At 41.8% G+C, this 18217-nt stretch overlaps 2 protein-coding genes across 4 annotated transcripts in view; one reads left to right on the top strand and one right to left on the bottom strand.

The window, feature by feature from the left end:
• Window positions 1-5947, bottom strand: part of TRMT1L (tRNA methyltransferase 1 like) — a 37048-nt gene extending 31101 nt beyond the window's left edge. The window contains exons 1-3 of one of the 2 annotated variants that reach the window (XM_069546290.1): window positions 5107-5618; window positions 3572-3712; window positions 790-900 (exon numbers count right to left, since the gene is read on the bottom strand). In XM_069546290.1, coding sequence (XP_069402391.1) covers window positions 790-900; window positions 3572-3712; window positions 5107-5359 — 505 coding nt within the window. In that variant the 5' untranslated portion in view covers window positions 5360-5618. Of the gene's footprint in view, window positions 1-789; window positions 901-3571; window positions 3713-5106 lie in introns of both variants that reach the window. The other variant, XM_069546291.1, reaches the window with a different exon arrangement.
• Window positions 5745-18217, top strand: part of SWT1 (SWT1 RNA endoribonuclease homolog) — a 102542-nt gene continuing 90069 nt past the window's right edge. For both annotated transcript variants that reach the window (XM_069546289.2, XM_069546288.2), the window contains exons 1-3: window positions 5745-6036; window positions 10212-10295; window positions 12618-12701. In XM_069546289.2, coding sequence (XP_069402390.1) covers window positions 10221-10295; window positions 12618-12701 — 159 coding nt within the window. In that variant the 5' untranslated portion in view covers window positions 5745-6036; window positions 10212-10220. The remainder of the gene's footprint in view (window positions 6037-10211; window positions 10296-12617; window positions 12702-18217) is intronic.

Genomic DNA, 18217 nt, shown 5'->3' on the forward strand with positions numbered 1-18217 from the left:
TCATCCTGTGTGGCATGTGGGATCTTAGTTCCCTGACCAGGAATCCAACCCATGCCCCCCTGCATTAGAAACACGAAGGCTTAGCCACTGGACCACCAGGGAAGTCCTAATAAATCAGTTTTTAATCCAGCAAATATCTTTCACATATAGCACATAGCAAGTATAAGCACAATTTTTAAAATATATTCTCTACTTCAAAAAACCATGAGGAGATCTTGAGGATGGAATCCAAGCACTAAGGACGGTAAAGTGTAGAATGACAGGAACTCAGGGCACTAACAACACTGTGAAACTGTACCAGCTCTACCTTGCCAGTCTTGAGATTTCTTTCTCATGAGAGAATAAAAGCCCCAACCTGGGTTCAATCCCTGGGTCGGGAAGATCCCCTGGAGAAGGAAATGGCAACCCACTCCGGTATTCTTGCCTGGAGAATCTGGAGAATCCCATGGGCGGAGGAGCCTGGTGGGCTACAGTCCACGGGGTCACAGAGTCGGACACAACTGAGCGACTTCACTCACTCATACGATTTTCTGGATTTCTGTTACTCATAGTAAAACGTTAATTCCTAACAAAGCCCTTATATATCCATGAGACTGTAATTTCCTTGAGGGGTTGTGAAATAACTTATCTCACAGTGCCCTTACATGTAGACGGGTACCATTTCCTAAGTTTGGAAATAAACAAGTTCATGCTTACCAAAATTTTCATGAGTAGAAAGATGACAAATCATTAGAAACTGACCAAAAAAAAAAAACAAACAAACCAGAAACCCTCCAAAGATGGAAATACCTGCATCAAGATTATCTGAGTTCAGTGAATTGGCAGAGTCACAATCCCCTTCAGTTACAAAAGCTAACTTCTCTAAATCAGCAAGCTGCCTTTGAATTGAGATGTGTCTCTCTGAAAGGAAAGTTGAAGAGTCAGAAAATTATGCTTTAACAATATGTATTCCATCTTCAGTTTCATTTTATCACATCACACAGAATTTTACACTTTCATTTCCTATAGCACAGTGCTTTAGTACCTAGGCAGAAAACTCAAGTTTATAAAATGGCAAGTGTGTCTCAGAAGTCAGAGTTGCCACTGCATAACCTCACAGCTTTCAAATTTTATTCAATATAGTTTTACAGAAAATGTTTCTAGTCTGTATAAAACACTGAAGCCAGGTTTCCTGTTTTCAAAGAACTTTCAATAGGGTGAGAGATAAACGTTAACTACTAACTGTAACACAAGGCAAGATGAATGAACACTTAGGGGTAAAGGTAATATGATGTGGGTATACAGAGGAAGGAATAACTCATTCCAACAAGTGCTGCTAAGAAGCCTTCACTGAAGTGGCGTTTGACCAAGACTTAAGGTATAAACAGATTTTCAGTAAGTAGAGATTTGGTGTCTGGCCTTATAAACTGAAATAATCTTATAACTGAAATAAACAAAGGCATGTGGTGTAAAATTATATAGCCACTTCCCTACCACTGCTGGCTGGAAAGTAGTACATTTGGGGGATAGAGCTGGTAGAAAGATAATGCAGCCAAAAATGTAGTATAGATCATGGGAGGCATAAATTTTATATGTCAGTCTGAACTATACTCTTTAGGTAATGTTAAGTCTTTTCAGATTTTTGAGTAAATAAATGATATGATTTGAATGCATTTCAGAAACTGTAGTTGTAGTACCAACGATCAATAATTGAGGTGAGAAATTAGTAATGGAAAGGTACTAGAAAATAGAAGGTAAAAAAAACAGCAGAGGACTTGGGATGTGAAAGAGTGAAGGTTAAAGAATGACTGAGATTTTGATACAAGTACTATTAACCAATAAAAAGGAAGAGGAAAACAGTTTTGGCAGAAAGGAAGAGGAAAGAGAATGGGAATTTAGTTTTTTACACAATGTGTTTGATTACTACTGGAATTAGGTACTCAAGTCCAGTAGGCAGCTGAACTGTAGTGGAAGGTCAGGAGGGATTCTGAATAGATATAACTCATAAATACGCATGTTAGGTGAAACTAAGAGCATCAGTAAGAAAGCCTAGGGGGAAATGTTTTGAAACTGAGGATAAAAAAGCCAAAACTCAGTCCCAATAAAACATTTTCAGGTTATTCAAATATTATACATTTTTCAAATTACATATTTGTAAATTTTGGAATGAATAAATCATTCCAAAATATATTTAATATATTCTTAAGTATGTGGAATGCATTCCCCAATGCCACTTAATCTACTACTGATTAACAAAAATGGATACAATTTTGAAGTGAGGTGTGGAGGGATGAATATATGTATAGGAGATGTTGAGGAAAAGGAATCAAGAGGGTAGCTTCAAAAAGAAAAAATGGTATGGAGAATCAAGATAATACACAAGCCAGGAGAGAAGGGACTGTAAAAGAGTAGTGCTTAACAGTAAATATCACAAATAGTTGTAGAGATCAAGAAAAAACTACTGGATTTAGTATTTAGTAAGTTTCTAGAGACCTTTAAGAAGGTTCAGTGAGGAGTTTTTAGAGTACAAATAGAACTGGAAAGAGAAATGAAGTACAGAAAATCAGCACAGATTACTTTTTTCAAGAAATCTGCTAGTATTAAAAAAAAAAAAAGAGAGAGATGGGATTTTAACTTGCTTCTTTTTTTTTAAGGATGGAGAGACCTGAATATTGTAGCCCTATGGAAAGAAATGTTAACAATAGAATTCTGAATATATAAGACTCAAGAGATGGTAACTGATAGGAAAAGATTTCCAATGAGTTAGGAGTCAATGGGATAAACCACAAGGCTCTTCAATATTACATAATTAGATTATATAATTTCTCCACACTGCTCTTCCTGCCTATTGCTCTCCAAGCTTCACTCCCAGTTGCTTTGTTTCTCTTCTGTGTAATTTATATTCTTGTTTGTCTCATCTACAAATAAGCAGTAAGAAGCCAAGGGCTATGTTAAATGCCTAGTGCAGTAACTTGCCCACAGTAGGCACTAGTTTTAAAATACATTAAAAAAAAAAATTATTAGTCTTTTTGGGTGCAGTAGCACACTGAGTCAAAACTTTGGAATTCAATTCAGCCCTATCAGACATTCCTGTTAAAATTTATTAAAATACATTTTAACTAAATCCAAAATGAGAAACACAAACAGCAACAAATGCTATTGGTTAATTTCTTATAGCAGGTATTGTTCAGTCACTTTCTATAAACAGATAAACTTTTAATTACTGGGTCAGACAGTAAGATTCAGGCAATGAATCCATATGTACAAACCAACCTATTTAATCTGAAATCATTGGCTTCCATACTTCAAAGATCTGTGTGTGTCAAACAAGATATATAACGATGTGTTTATTGCAATCATTCTAACTACTGAGTACAGAGTAAGTGAAAGGGGCCCATTTTTAAGTTAGAAAACTGAAAATCCTATAGTCCACTACTGAAGAAAACTCTAAAGATCTGTCTAAAGATTCATGAAAATGCCTGTGTACATCTCTAAAGTCACTTTCTGGTTCAAGACAGTAGATATCAATCTGTACTTAAAATCACTCAATCTTTTTGTAACACACTAATAATCCATAAGTCAATAGGCAAACCTCTTATTAAATCAGTTGATTCCAAGATGCTAGGCGGTTCTTTTAAAACTTCTTTTTCTTCCTCAATTTTCAATTCTACTTCAGCTATGCCATCTTCATCTTGCCTATATGAGACTGATTTCAAAGGGCTAACTAGACCATCTAAAAGTAATTTTTTAAATGTGATTAATACATTTCTAATGCATTTCCAATTTCTTAATCACTTTGTTCCAGAAATGCATTTTCAGGTTTTTCAAACATCACACATTCTTCAAATTAAATACTCATAAATTTGGGAATATCTGAATAAATCTTCCCAAACTATGTTTAACATATTCATGATGGTAGGGAAGCGGAGAAAGCCTACATCCCCTAAAGCTGCTCAATCACATCTGATTAACATAAAAAGATCACTTCTAGAGGTGAGTTGAGGAGGATATCTTACTCTGGAGTGTATCTGCTCTTCCCCCATTGCAGTTGGGGAAGAAACAACTGGCCTTATTTAGCACTTAACTAGCTGTGATCTTCCCTGATGAGGAGAGGCCTATCTAAGGAATTCTGACCTTTGTCTTTTCCGTCCGTGATCCACCCTACTCTTTACTATAGCAATCTGTATGTTGTTTAAAAATTGCAGAAATAATTCTATTAGATTATAACTATCCAAATGTTTTTTACACATTAATCTCAAAACTGGCTTAGAAGTAGGAAAGACAACAAATTAAGATTTTTGTTATTGTTATGATTCAGAAAAAGCATAAAGGTCAATCTGGGGACAAAATTTTTAAAGAAAAGTTTCTCAGAGCTTACGTTTTAAAACGTTCAGACGATTCTTGATAAACTGTTACTTATCAACCTTTTAAATTCCTTTATGGCCCAATAAACCATCACTTATAAAACATGCAAGCACAATTAATACAGGCTATTAATTCTCGACAGCCGACTTGGAGAAACGTACAAAACTGAATGGGTATTTACGTCTGAGGGAAAACATCTATAATTTAGTCACTCTATCTTATACTACTCGTCAGCCTCAAATTCTTTTTGGAGGCAAGCTGCTAAAAAAAAAAATGAGAAAAACCCCATCTCGTGTCTATTTCGAGACATAAAACCTAATTGACAGCAACGGTTTCTAAATCTTGGCAGTTAGCACCTACTACAGTAAACTCGGTTACTCTATTATATTTTAAAGGACACAGGGAAATATGGCAGACGAGGCTGAGGGAAACTACCAAATGAGGTGTAACTTCTAATTTCTGTACCAGAAAAAGACCCCCTTTAACGAAGACGTCCACGATCCCATTATTTCCCTCCACCTGCAGCACCACTGGCCTCCACAGATCCTTCCCTGTGAGATCCCCGAGGTGTGGAGATGCCGTCCCCCACCCTGTACCCGTTTTTACCGCTATACGGGTCCCTCGTTCCTCCCCTCATTTCGCTAAAACTGCTTTTTCCCCCGTAAAAACCATTCCAGTGAAGAAGGGCCTCCCCTACTCCCCAACAAGGCGCACTTTCTTGCTTCTCCTGCGGCAGAAAGATCTGGGCCTCCCTGCACTTACTGCTTTCAGCCTCATCAGGGGCAGAGGCTAGGGACGGGGACAGGGCCGGAGCCTGGGCCAGGGCAGGGGCTGGGACTGGAGCCGAGGCCGGAGTCGGAGCCGAGGCCGGGGCCGGGGTCGAGGCCGAGACCGGAGCCGAATCCGGGGCCGGCGCTGGGACCCGAGCCGAGTCCAGGGTCGGGGTCGGGACCGGGACCTGGACCACCTCCACCTTCTCCCGGGGCAGCAGCTCCTCCTCCGCCATGTTCTCCATAGTTACCGCCTCCTTGCCAGGCCCGCCCGGGGACCAGCAGGGGCTCAGGGCGGAGTGAGAGAACTGGCGTGAAAGCCCCGAGGGCCGGATCCGAGAAGTGGGGAAGCAAATGGGGAGGGCGAGATGCGTGCAACAGACAAAAGATGAAGAATCAGTGACCAAATCCAGTCAGCAGAAAAATTAAAAGCCACAGGCAGCAATTCGCGGTCCCGTCCGCTTCCTTTTCCCCGAGGCGTTACGACGCCAGCCCCGCCTGCGCAGGAGCATGCTGGGGGACAGCGTCCAATGAGGTCAGAGAGTTCCGTTTCCACCGCGCGTCTCCGTTCTAGCCGTCAACCACCGAACCCAACCAAAACTACAATACCCAGCGTGCACCGCGCCGCTCGGAGCGGAGCGGAGCAGGGGGTGGTTCCAAGGCCTCGGAGGAAGTAAATGTTAAAGCTAAACAAACGCTCCTGGAAAATCCCATGGACAGAGGAGCCTGGTAGGCTACAGTCCATGGGGTCGCAAAGAGTCGGACACGACTGAGCGACTTCACTTCACTTCAAACAAACGCTCCGGAGCGTTCGAGCGCCAGCTACCTTCCGAGCGCAGAACTACATTTCCCATCGGGCGTCGCGCTCGGGGTCCCTTTCCCATGGTTTGGGCGTCCCAAATCGCTACCGGCTCGGGCTCTGGTAAGGAACGTAGGGAAGTCGAGGGGTTAGTTGACGTTTCGGTGGGTACTCTCTCTGCCTCACTCTGGGACCGAAAGGGGGCTGCCAGCGGGACGGACGGAGGATTCGGCGGCCCCTCGAGCCTGGGCGGGGCGACTCTGTGGGCGGACCCGGGGTTGAGCCTGCTCTGTGAAGGGTGTGGTTCTGGCCCGGCTCTGCCTTCCGGGCAGCCTCTTGCCACGGGTTCGGCGCAGTGTGTTTCTACCCGAGTCCGCGGGGCTAGGCGGTTTCTGGGCCGCTTGTCAGTCAGGTGGACTTCGAGATAGGGGTCTGCTCTTCGTTTCCCGCCTTCACCCACACCATGATCTGAACACTGTTTTCCTTTTAATTTTGTTTTAACCTGAGTGAGTGAAGTGAGTGAAGCCTAAATGTTAGCATAGGCTCTTCTCCCCACTCCTGTTGCTGCTAAGTCGCTTCAGTCGTCTCCGACTCTGCGACCCCATGGACTGTAGCCTACCGGCATGGGATTTTCCAGGCAATAGTCCTGGAGTGGGCTGCCATTTCCTTCTCCAGGGGATCTTCCCAACCCAGGGATCGAACCCGGGTCTCTGGCATTGTAGACAGACGCTTTACCCTCTGAGCCACCAGGGAAGCTACGTGTTGTTTTAACCTACGTATTCCCAATAGCAGCGCCACGCTGTGGCTGTAAGATTCCTGTGGATGGTGAATTGCTGGGGCCCAGGAGTGGGGTGGAAATGGCAATCTACTCCAGTGTTCTTGCCTGGAGAATCCCAGAGACGGGGGAGCCTGGTGGGCTGCCGTCCATGGGGTCGCACAGAGTCGGACACGATTGAAGCGACTTAGCAGCAGCAGCAGCAGAAGTCGGGAGAAGAGCCTATTCTTACACTTAGGCTTTTAATATCCAAGGCTCCTGAATGTGTGGAGCTTCAGGGCACTTGACTGATGCGATTCAGATTCCTCAAGGCGTCTGTTAAGTTTCCAGGCCTCCGTACTTCTCTTTACTCTCCGAGCTTGCTTTAGTTTAAGGTGCGCTCCTTCAAGGCCACTGCGGGAGGCAAGAGGAGTGCCTTGCTTTCTGACTGCTCTGCCTACACTGGTCCGAATGTTACAGGAAGCAGGAAGGGAGAGGGACTCCTCTTTTAGTTTCAGGTATTCCCACTTCCCGTTCGGTTTTCCTAGTTAATAAAGGTGATACATAATGGTTTTCTTCTTGGTCTGTTTATTTTCTATTTGTTTTCAGTACCCAGGGGAGAGCGAGTGTGATAGTTTTGGCACTTCGAAACTCAAAACAGGAATGTGGTCCTCCCTCCCAGTACTTAGAAAGTATACGTGGAGGGGTTTTCCCCTTCTCTCCTCCCCAGTTAAACAATTTATCGCATGGAAGTTTTTGTGAATTGTGATTCTAAAGCCCTCTTAGTGGCCCCATCCACAACTTTTAACTAGTATTCCTGCATGTATATACTGCCTCACTGGTCTTAACAGTTAATTAAAAATGGGATAATACCATTATAGTTTGCAGGCATGAGTAGTGGATATTTATGCATCATCTAGGAACCAGGGATGTTTTAATTTGTGAAAGAATGGATGGATAATTGAAAGCTTGATTTAGGATGTCAGTTTCATTAATACCAGTTGAAAACCAGAAGATGAAAAGGGCTAGATTTTTAGTCTGTGTTTTCTGTGGAAATTTTAATCAGAAGTCCCAAGCACAGTCCCTGCTCTTGAGCCATCCTAAAGAAGGCATCTTCAAAGTTTGAAAAATTATATTGAGTATATTACTCATCTATTGCTGCGTAAGTTCTTCAAAACTTTATGGCTTAAGACAACCAATACACTTCTTACCCCACAGTGGATTATGAGTCAGGAATTCAGAAATGGCTTGCTGGGTGTATCTGCCTTTGGGTCTCTTGTAACATTGCAGTGAGATACTTGAAAGGGATGCTGCCTAGTGGATGCTTGATTAAGGCTGTAGGATCAGCTTCAAGGGTGGCCCACTCACATGCCTATAAGTCCATTTTTGGCAGAAGGTTTCAGCTCTTCCTTGGTGGGCTTTTCCTAGGGTTACTTGAATGTCTTCATGACATGGTGGCTGGCTTTTCCTAGGGTAAACAATTCAAGACAGAGAAAGGCAGAAGCCACAGTGTGTTATTTGACCTAGCCACATATTGTATAAATAAATATATCCTGTTGGTTACACAGGTCATCTCTACTTATTGTGAGAGAAAACATCATAAGAGATGGTGGCAGCAGAGATCAGGAGCCAGTTGGGAAGCAGGCCAGCACAGGAAATCTCCACTCATTTAGTTTATGTTTTGATTTCCATAACATTGGTATGAATGGTACACTAGTATAGTTTGTCACAGTACATATATAGGTGTTTTTCTTTTGATAGTCTACTCTCTGCAGTATTTTTTTTTCTGATTTGTCTTATGGATAATAGATTCCAATTGTTTGTGTGTGTGTGTGTGTGTGTGTGTGTGTGTGTTCAAAGCACAACATGAAAGGGTTTAAATTGTAAAAGGTAAAAAACCCAGCCCATTACCTCTAAGCAATTTATTTCATGAAAGTTATTGTTTTTCCTTATGCCTTTCTCCCCATGGAATGGGATCCTTGGAACAAGAAGGAAAAAATGAAGATTATTCCTGTAATCTGGAAGCTCAACTGTGAATTTAATTATTGCCATGAATTATCTTAAAAGGCAAAATTTCTGGGTAATTTAGAATCTGTCCTTAGAAGTATATGTTGACTGTTTTATTAATTTTTATCATTATTATTAGATCTCTGGTCTCAGTATTTTCTTTCTTCCATATTATTCAAAACATTCTACAAGTTTGATTTAGTGTAACTGATCATTCTTTTATAGAACTCCACTTACTGTGATCATGTTTGACCAGGAGTACTTGTAATTGCTTGGTTTCTAGTCTTTATTATGTTCTTAGCATCAATACTTAATCACTCTGTGTGTGTGTGTGTGCGTTAGTTGTTCAGTCATGTCTGACTCTGCAACCCCATGGACTGTAGCCTGCCAGACTCCTCTTTCCGTGGGATTATCAGTCAAGAATAGAGTGAGTTGCCATTCCCTCTTCAGGGGATCCTCCTGACCCAGGGATCGAACTCTGGTCTCCTGCATCACAGGCTGGTTCTTTACCATCTCTGTGTCACATGGAAGACATAGCACTAGCAGCAATAAACTCTCCTTTGGACTTTGCTTGTGGACCCCTTTATATGTTCTTGCCCCAGCAAATCTGGTAATGTTCCCAATCTCTGGCCTCTGTGTTCCAGTACAGGATGATTATATATACTATCTTTAAAGTGTTTATGACCATTGGGGTTGACTGTGTATAGTTTTCTTTCTTCCTTTTTCTTTTTGTCAGTAACAGCAATATAGACTTGATCTAGACCCGGGCTGGAAAAGGGAGACTGGGATGAGAAATGGACAGAGGGACTGCAGTGAGCAAGAGTTGGAAGTGACTCAGAATGAACAATCACTATTCTGGGAAAGAAAAATTCACCTACTCATTTACTCAGAGGGCATTTATGAACACCCCCTAAATTTTCAATATAGCGTACTCTTCAAGAAGCTTAGGGGCTAGCAAAAAGACAATTAATGAAGCCAGTATTTTTTTAGACTCTACTGTGTACTATCTTGTACAAGGTGCTTTTACATCCATAGTTTCATTTGAGTTTTTGAAAAACCCTCTCGGATGAGTTATCTCTGTTTTACACATAGTGGAACTAGGACTCAAAAAATGTATGTGTTTTGCCCGATGTCTCACTCAGTGAGAGATGGAGGGTGTATTGAGAAAATGAAGACTTAATGACTAATTGGTTTTGAGGTGTGGGTGGGGCAAAATATAATAATCCTGCAGGCAATTGAAAATGGGAATGCAATGCTAGAGAGAGGTTTGCCTTAAGGGCATACTTTTGAGAGTTTTTCTTAAAAGGTAACCATCCCCACCCTGATGGAAGGGAACAGGTCATGAGGCAGAATATAAATAAAGTGGAAAAATGAGACAATCCTATCATGTTGAGAATGAGTAAAATACAAAAATTATTTTATAAAACTCCAATCTTTAAGAAACTGAAATAAGTATGATTTCTAATGTTTTTGTTGTAGCAATGGTTTAAAAAAAAAAACCCACACACACATAATGTGTTTTTGATGTTTCTTTTAGCTTTGCAAAATGTCCAACAAAGAATCTTGTGAAAAAAAGGAGACGTCTCGGAGAAAAGGCACCACCCTATCATCCAATATTGAAGTAAGAATTTTGACTTATTAACCTAAAGATACCCTGTTTTACAGTTTTATTTTTGTATGATGAAAAAAATACACCTCAGTTTTAAAACAAGTTATGTAAATATTTTGTTCTTCTGACCGAGAGTCATTTATTTGTCTTTACTTGCATTATTTTATTTATTCCTCTCAACTCTATGAGGTAGGTACTATTATTATCCCAGTTATACAAATGAAGAAACTGAGGCTTGGCAGCATCCTTTTTGGCTCTTTCTCCTCTTAAACTATACCCTCGCAAGTGCCCAGCCTGTTTTCTCAATGTGGTAAATTGCAGTTACATTCTTTAAGTTGCTTGGACCAAAACCCTGGGCATCATGCTCTGCCTGCATCCCATCTATCAGCAAATTCTGTCAGCTGAGTGTGACTACCACCCCCACTGCTATCACCATGATCCAGGCAAACAGCTTGCTTTCTGCCTTTGCTTTCTTGTGTTCTCAACATAACAGGCAGAGTGATCCTATTAAAATGTTAAATCATGTCACTCTTCTGCTCAATATTTTCTAGTGATTTTCCACTTCAGAGAAAAAGCTAATGTCTTTGCTGGGACAGAAAACACATTACTGTCACCATCTCGTCTCCATCTCATTCTCCCTTTGCTTTCTCCACTCCTTGGCTTCCTTACTGCTGCTCCAGTAAGCCAGGCACAGTCCTGCTTTGTGCTTGCTGTTACTCCCTTTAACTTGGAAACTTTCCCTAGATACTCACAGGGTTTGTTCCATCATTTCATTAGGTCTCCGTTCAGATGTCAAATTACCAGTGGGGACCCATTTTGACTACTTTGTTTAAAATTGCAAAAGCCTCACCCTTGCCTCCCAGCCCTTCCTGACCCCTTTCTCTGCTTTATTATTATTATTTTTTTAATAGCATCATCTGACACCCTAAATATATTACTTATTTGTAAGTTAAACCTGCAGTAGGTATAACCTCTATGACAGCAGGGACTTTTATTGTTTTTTCACTAATCTGTTCTCACTGTCTAGAAAAGTGTCTCTGATACACGGTAGGTACTTGAAATACTTTTCTCCTGGGTCTGTTGAATTCAGGAGTCACTGAAAAAATAACTGGGTATATGGTTTTGCTTTGTAGAAGACTAAGTATCACTATCGGAGAAGGCAATGGCACCCCACTCCAGTACTCTTGCCTGGAAAATCCCATGGATGGAGGAGCCTGGTAGGCTGCAGTCCATGGGGTCACTAAGAGTCTGACATGACTGAGCGACTTCACTTTCCCTTTTCCCTTTCATGCATTGGAGAAGGAAATGGCAACCCACTCCAGTGTTCTTGCCTGGAGAATCCCAGGGATGGGGGAGCCTGGTGAGCTGCTGTCTAGGGGGTCGCACAGTGTCGGACACGACTGACGCGACTTAGCAGCAGCAGCAGCAAGTATCACTATGGCAGTACCATTTCCCAATGTCCTTATGTGAGCTGTCTGCAACTTTCTGCTATATTACCTCTAATCCAAGTGAAAGTGAAAAAGTGAAAGTGTTAGTCACTCAGTCACGTCCAACTCTTGCAAGTCCATGGACTGTAGCCCACCAGCCTCCTCTGTCCATGGAATTCTCCAGGCAAGAATACTGGAGTTGGTAGCCATTCCCTTTTTCAAGGGATCTTCCTGACTCAGGGATTGAACCCAGGTCTCCTGGATTGCAAGCAGATTCTTTAACATGTGAGCCACCAGAGAAGCCCACTTCTATCCCATCTCATTCCTAATTCAAGACCACTTAGATCTTCTGATTTCTAGTTAAGTCTCCTTTCCTCTTACCGATGTTTGTATGCCTTTAAACATTGTTCCCGGACTTCCCTGGTGGTATGGTGGATAAGAACCCAACTGCCAATGGAGGGGACACAGTTCTGATCCCTGGTCTGGGAAGATTCCACATGCCAAAGAGCAGCTAAGCCTGTAAGCCGCAGCTACTGAGCCCACTTGCATCAGAGCCTGAGAGCCGTAACTGCTGCCTGTGCACCACAACTGCTGAGCCTAGGTGTTGCGGCTACTGAAGCCCTCACACCTGGAGCCTGTTCTCTGCAACAGGAGAAGCCATCGCAATGAGAAGGCTCTCCTACCACAACTAGAGAATAGTCCCTGCTCTCCGCAACTAGAGAAAGCCTGTGCACAGCAACAAAGACCCAATACAGCTAAATAAATAAATAAACATTGTTCTCCTCTGAAACTTATTATTAATGCAGAAGGAATCTTGATTTATAACAACATTGATAAAAGAATGCTCTCTTACACTGTGCTTTATTTTGTGTTTTTCTTTCATTTTTTTTCCAAATGACATTCTTAGGATAAGAGAGAGAGAAAAACATCAGTAAGTTCTCCTTGTTCAACTTGCTCTATAAGATCAGTGTCATCAGAGAAGAGAAAACTGGTGAGTATTTAGATACTGTAACTATAAAAATGATATTAAAGTTTTAATGTACAATTGAAGGCTTTATGATATAAATTTCCCTACTACTTTTCCATTCATTTTTTCTTGATATTATACTTGCTTTTTGATAGCCAATAGATGGAAAAGCAGCTTTCAGCTTTTCCCTGCTACTCACTGAAAAGCATATATCAAATTCTTCCTTTGTGCTAATAGATCCTATCATGTGGAATTAGACAACGTGAATATAAATTTAGACAATTTTTAAGTCTTTTCCTGTATGTGGTTAAATTTGTCTTTACAGTTTCATTTTGAAGTCACCAGAGCAGAGATAGTGTTTGCATTTTCAGATTCAGAAATTGAGATCCAGAAAGTTAAGTGACTTGTAAAAGGACACAAAATTGTTTGCAGCAACCAAGTGAAGTCCAGACTTTTTTCCACTGTCTGCCAGATAACATGGAACAGTGACAGCAGACTAAACGCATCAGCCTGGTACATGGATGGTTGCGAAGTGCTCACCATGTTCAAGAGAAGAGTTAGGAGTATATGAAGATCGCTGCACAGTTGTTGTAGATAATAAGAGAAAATAGTTGTGAAAGTTCCATGAATGCAGATTTGGGTTTTCACGAGTTTGTTTTCACATAATGGAACTGCTGTTGCAATTCTTGCTGTATTAACCTTCTTTAAACACGGATCTCATCATATTTCTCCTCTGTTGACAAATCTTCATTTACTTTTATAGTTTATCATTTGGGCTTCCCTAGTGGCTCAGCTGGTAAGAATCTGCCTGCAGTACGGGAGACCTGAGTTCAGTCCCTGCTTTGGGACGATCCTCTGGAGAAGGAAATACCTACCCACTCCAGTATTCTGGCTTGGAGAATTCCATGGACTGTTTAGTCCATGGGGTCACAAAGAGTCAGGACCCTTTTAAATTTGGTCATACCTTAAGTATCCAGTTTTCATTTTTCTTCTTCCTCAAAACAGCCCTTCTAGGTAGGCTGATTTATTTTCTCTCTGCTGAATTTATATCAGTCATCTCCAGCTTCTTAGAATGCCTAAGCATTTTTAATGGAGAATGCCTTTTTCTTTTACATGTTCATCTTTATTCAATATATGTTCAATCTTTAGCATATTTTTGGCCTACTTTTTTTCCTTGGCACATCCCAACTTTGGGTTTTGATCTTTTAAACTCTTTTACAACTTATTGTTTATTGTTCTGGTTTATTTTATTGTCTATTGTATATATCCTTGTACTTTTTTCTACGTTATCCCTTTGCTTTACTCTGAGCTCGTTAGGACAGGGACTGCTTTACTCTGAGTTCTTTAGGACAGGGACTATATCCTCTTTCTCTGTTATTTTTATTGTGTGTAGCCCTCTGCCCCTAGAGAGACAGGGTGGTAGAATAGAAAGGGTAGAGAAATCTGGTTTCAGATCATGGCTCTGCGACTAACTTGCTCTGTAATGTTGAGGATATTTTGCTCTATTTGAGCCTTGGGTGCTTTGTAAAATGAGATACTAATAATATCTGTCTCATGAGATTATTGCAAGGATTAAAAAAATTATTGTGTCAACCTGATACTGACCAGGGTTTTTGGCCTGCCCATAGTCAATAGAAAGTGATCAGATGCCAGATAAGAAGTTCAGGTAAGATTTCAATTGGGTGCCTGCTGCAGCAGGGAGAGCGAGAACAAGGAACAGTTTCCTTTGCTTTCTCAGTCACTGAGGTGGGAGCTGCCTTGTTTCTTTTTTAAGTTTATTTTTTCAAAATTGGAGTAAAATTGCTTTACAATGTTGTATTAGTTTCTGCTGAATAACAACGTGAATCGGGTATATGTATACCTATATCCCCTCCCTCTGGAGCCTCCCTCCCACCCCAACCCCAGTCCCACCCCTCTAGGTCATCACAGAGCATGGAGTTCAGTTCCCTGTACTATATAGCAGCCTCCCACTAGATATCTGTTTTACATATGATGCAGTTCAATTCAGTTCAGTCACTCAGTCGTGTCCCACTCTTAGTTACCCCATGGACTATAGCACACCAGGCCTCCCTGTCCATCGCTAAGTGCCAGAGTTTATTCAGATTCATGTCCATTGAGTCGGTGATGCCATCCAACCATCTCATCATCTGTCGTCCCCTTCTCCTCCTACCCTCCATCTTTCCCAGCATCAGGGTCTTTTCCAATGAGTCAGCTCTTCGCACCAGGTGGCCAAAGTATTGGAGCTTCAGCTTCAACATCAGTCCTTCCAATAAACATTCAGGACTGATTTCCTTTTGGATGGACTGATTGGATCTCCTTGCTGTCCATGGGACTCTCAAGAGTCTTCTCCAACACCACAGTTTAAAAGCATCAATTCTTCAGCGCTCAGCTTTCTTTATAGTCCAACTCTTACATCCATACATGACCACTAGAAAAACCATAGTCTTGACTAGACAGACCTTTGTTGGCAAAGTAATGTCTCTGCTTTTTAATATGCTGTCTCGGTTGGTCATAACTTTTCTTCCAAGGGATAAGCGTCTTTTAATTTCATGGCTGCAGTCACCAACTGCAGTGATTTTGGAGCCCAGAAAAATAAAGTCTGACACTGTTTCCCCATCTCTTTGCCATAAAGTGATGGGACCAGATGCCATGATCTTAGTTTTCTGAATGTTGAGCTTTAAGCTGTTTTCACTCTCCTCTTTCACTTTCATCAAGAGGCTCTTTAGTTCTTCTTCACTTTTGTATATATATATATATATCAATGTTACTTTCTCAGTGTGCCCCACCCTGTCCTTCTCTCACTATGTCCTTAAGTCCGTGCTCTGCGTCTGCATCCTTATTCCTGCTCTGCAGATGGTTTCATCAGTACCATTTTTCTAGATTCCATATATATGCCTTGGTGTACATTTTTTGTTTTTCTCTTTCTGATATATTTTATTATGTTTGACAGACTCTAGGTTCGCCCACATCACTGCATACGACTCAATCTAGTTCCTTTTTATGGCTGAGTAATATTCCATTGTGTATATGTACCACATCTTCTTTATCTGTTCATCTGTTGATGGACATCTAGGTTGCTTTTATGTCCTGGCTATTGTAAATGGTGCTGTACTGTGCTTAGTTGCTCAGTCCTGTCTGACTTTTTGCGACCTCATAGACTGTACCCCACCAGGCTCCTCTGTCCATGGGGATTCTCCAGGCAAGAATGCTAGAGTGGGTAGCAGTTGTTTTGGATTTGCTTTTGTGGGTCATCTTCTTCTCTTTTGTTTCCTGCCTAGAGAATTTACTTTAGCACCTTTTGCAGGCTGGCTTTGTTTAGTCCCTAAGTTGAGTCCAATTCTTGTGATCCCATGCACTGTAGCCCACCAGGCTCCACTGTCTGTGGAATTTCCCAGGCAAGAATACCGGAGTAGGTTGCCATTTCCTTCTCCAGGGGATCTTCCTGACCCAGGGATCGAACCTGCATCTCTTGCATTGCAGATTCTTTACCATTGAGCCAAGGACACTAACTTAATTAGAAGGCTAAAATCCTTGAGTAAGTAAGGCTGGCTTGGTGGTGCTGAATTCTCTTAGCTTTTGCTTGTCTGTGTTTAATTTCTCCATCAAATCTGAATGAGATCCTTGCTGGCTGTAATCTTAGTTGTAGATTTTTCTCTTTCATCTTGGTAACTATATCCTGCCGCTTTGACCTGGCCTGCAGAGTTTCTGCTGAAAAATCAACTGAGAGATCGATTCCCTTATGGAAATTCCCTTGTATGTTACTTTTTGCTGTTTTAAATATTTTTTTCTTTTATTTGGTTTTTGTTAGTGTGATTTGTGTGTGTCTTGGTGTGTTTCTCCTAGGGTTTATCCTGCATGGGTCTCTCTGTACTTCCCAGACTTGGGTGGCTATCTCCTTTCCCATGTTAGGAAAGTTTCTGACTATAATCTCTTCGAATATTTTCTCAGACCATTTCTTTTCCCTTCTTTTTCTAGGACCCAGTATTTTGAATGTTAGTGTATTTAGTGTTGTTGCAGAGTTCTCTGGGTCTGTCTTTAATTTTTTTCAAATTTTTTTTTTTAATCCTGTTCCTTGGCCGTTATTTCCACATTCTGTCTTCGTTTTTCATTCTTCTGCTTTAGTTATTCTGCTATTGATTCCTTCTAGTGTATTTTTCATTTCAGTTATTGTGTTCATCTCTGTTTGTTTATTCTTTAGTTCTTCTAAGTCTTTGTTAAACATTTCTTGTATTTTCTTGATCGGTGCCTCCATTCGTTTTCTGAGTTTTTGGATCATTTTTACTATCATAAATTTTTTTTTTTTCAGGTAAGTTGTCTATTTCCTCTTCGTTTGTTTGGTCTTGTAGCTTTTTATTGTGTCTGTTTGTTTGTAACTTGGGTTTTTGTCATCACATATTTTTGGTGGGTGGGACTGTGTGTCTGTCTTCCTAGTTATTTGCTCTGAGATTTGGGTTTCCCTGGTGGCTCAGAGGTAAAGAATCTGCCTACAATGGAAGAGACCGAGATTTGATCTCTGGGTTGGGAAGATCCCTAAAGAAGGGAATGGCTACCCACTCCAGTATTCTTGTCTGGAGAGTCCAATGGAGCCTGGTAGGCTACAGTCCATGGAGTCACAAATAGTCAGACATGACTGAGCGACTTTTACTTCACTTCCAGCACTGGAGTTTGCAGGCAGTTAGGTAGAGCTATTTCTTGGTGTTGAGATGTGGACTTCCAAGAGACTTTATATTAATATAAAGTCCTTACCCCTACAAGAGACTCAAATTAATATTCCCTGGAGTCTGTGGTTCTTTGTTAGAACCACCAGGTTCAGCCCTCCTACCATAGGAGCTCAAGCCCATCCTCTGGCCCATGAACTGAGATCCTACAAGCCACAAAGCCACACAGAGTAACAACAACAGCGACAAAAAGTGAAATTTTAAAAACTAACACATATATTAGGAAAAATAAAGATAGAAGTGAAACAACCACTGGAAGCTAAAACAGAACTGCAATAGGAAAAAAAGAGAAAAGAGAACGAAATCTGGAAAAAGTCTTGGCTGTTGGGGGGCAGGGCTTAGGTGGGGGTGGGCCCATGCTGCAGATAAAGGCCCTGGGTGGGGGTGGGGTGCAGGTTGCCTGAGCTTAGCCGGGCCTGGAGGGGCTCTGGAATGCTTCTGGCCTCAGAGTACAGAGGATCAGGCCCCCAGCCTCAGCAGGCTTCCCAGGGTTGAGTAGGTTCCAGGTACGTGCCCCTGATCTTCTGACCTCCGAGGGTCTCTCCCTGTCCCTACTGATCCCCTTGAGGTAAGTGTGCCTCTCAAGGCCTGGGAATTCCTCTCCCCGAGCTGCTCCTCAGGGGTACTGGTCCTGCTAGCCTCTGCTTCTTCCCACTTGCTCCCCACTATATTCTACCCCTTAGTATATTGCTCAGAGGTTCCTCCTGTCCACCTGGGTGTCATGGTTGCCACCAGCATCTGGTAAGGGCACTATTTGTGGCACCTTCCCTCCCTGCCATCTTGGCTCTCTCTTGTTATATGGGGTGAAGTTAGGGGTGTGCA

This window comes from Ovis canadensis, chromosome 12, assembly GCF_042477335.2.
Source record: "Ovis canadensis isolate MfBH-ARS-UI-01 breed Bighorn chromosome 12, ARS-UI_OviCan_v2, whole genome shotgun sequence".
Lineage (NCBI taxonomy): Eukaryota > Metazoa > Chordata > Mammalia > Artiodactyla > Bovidae > Ovis > Ovis canadensis.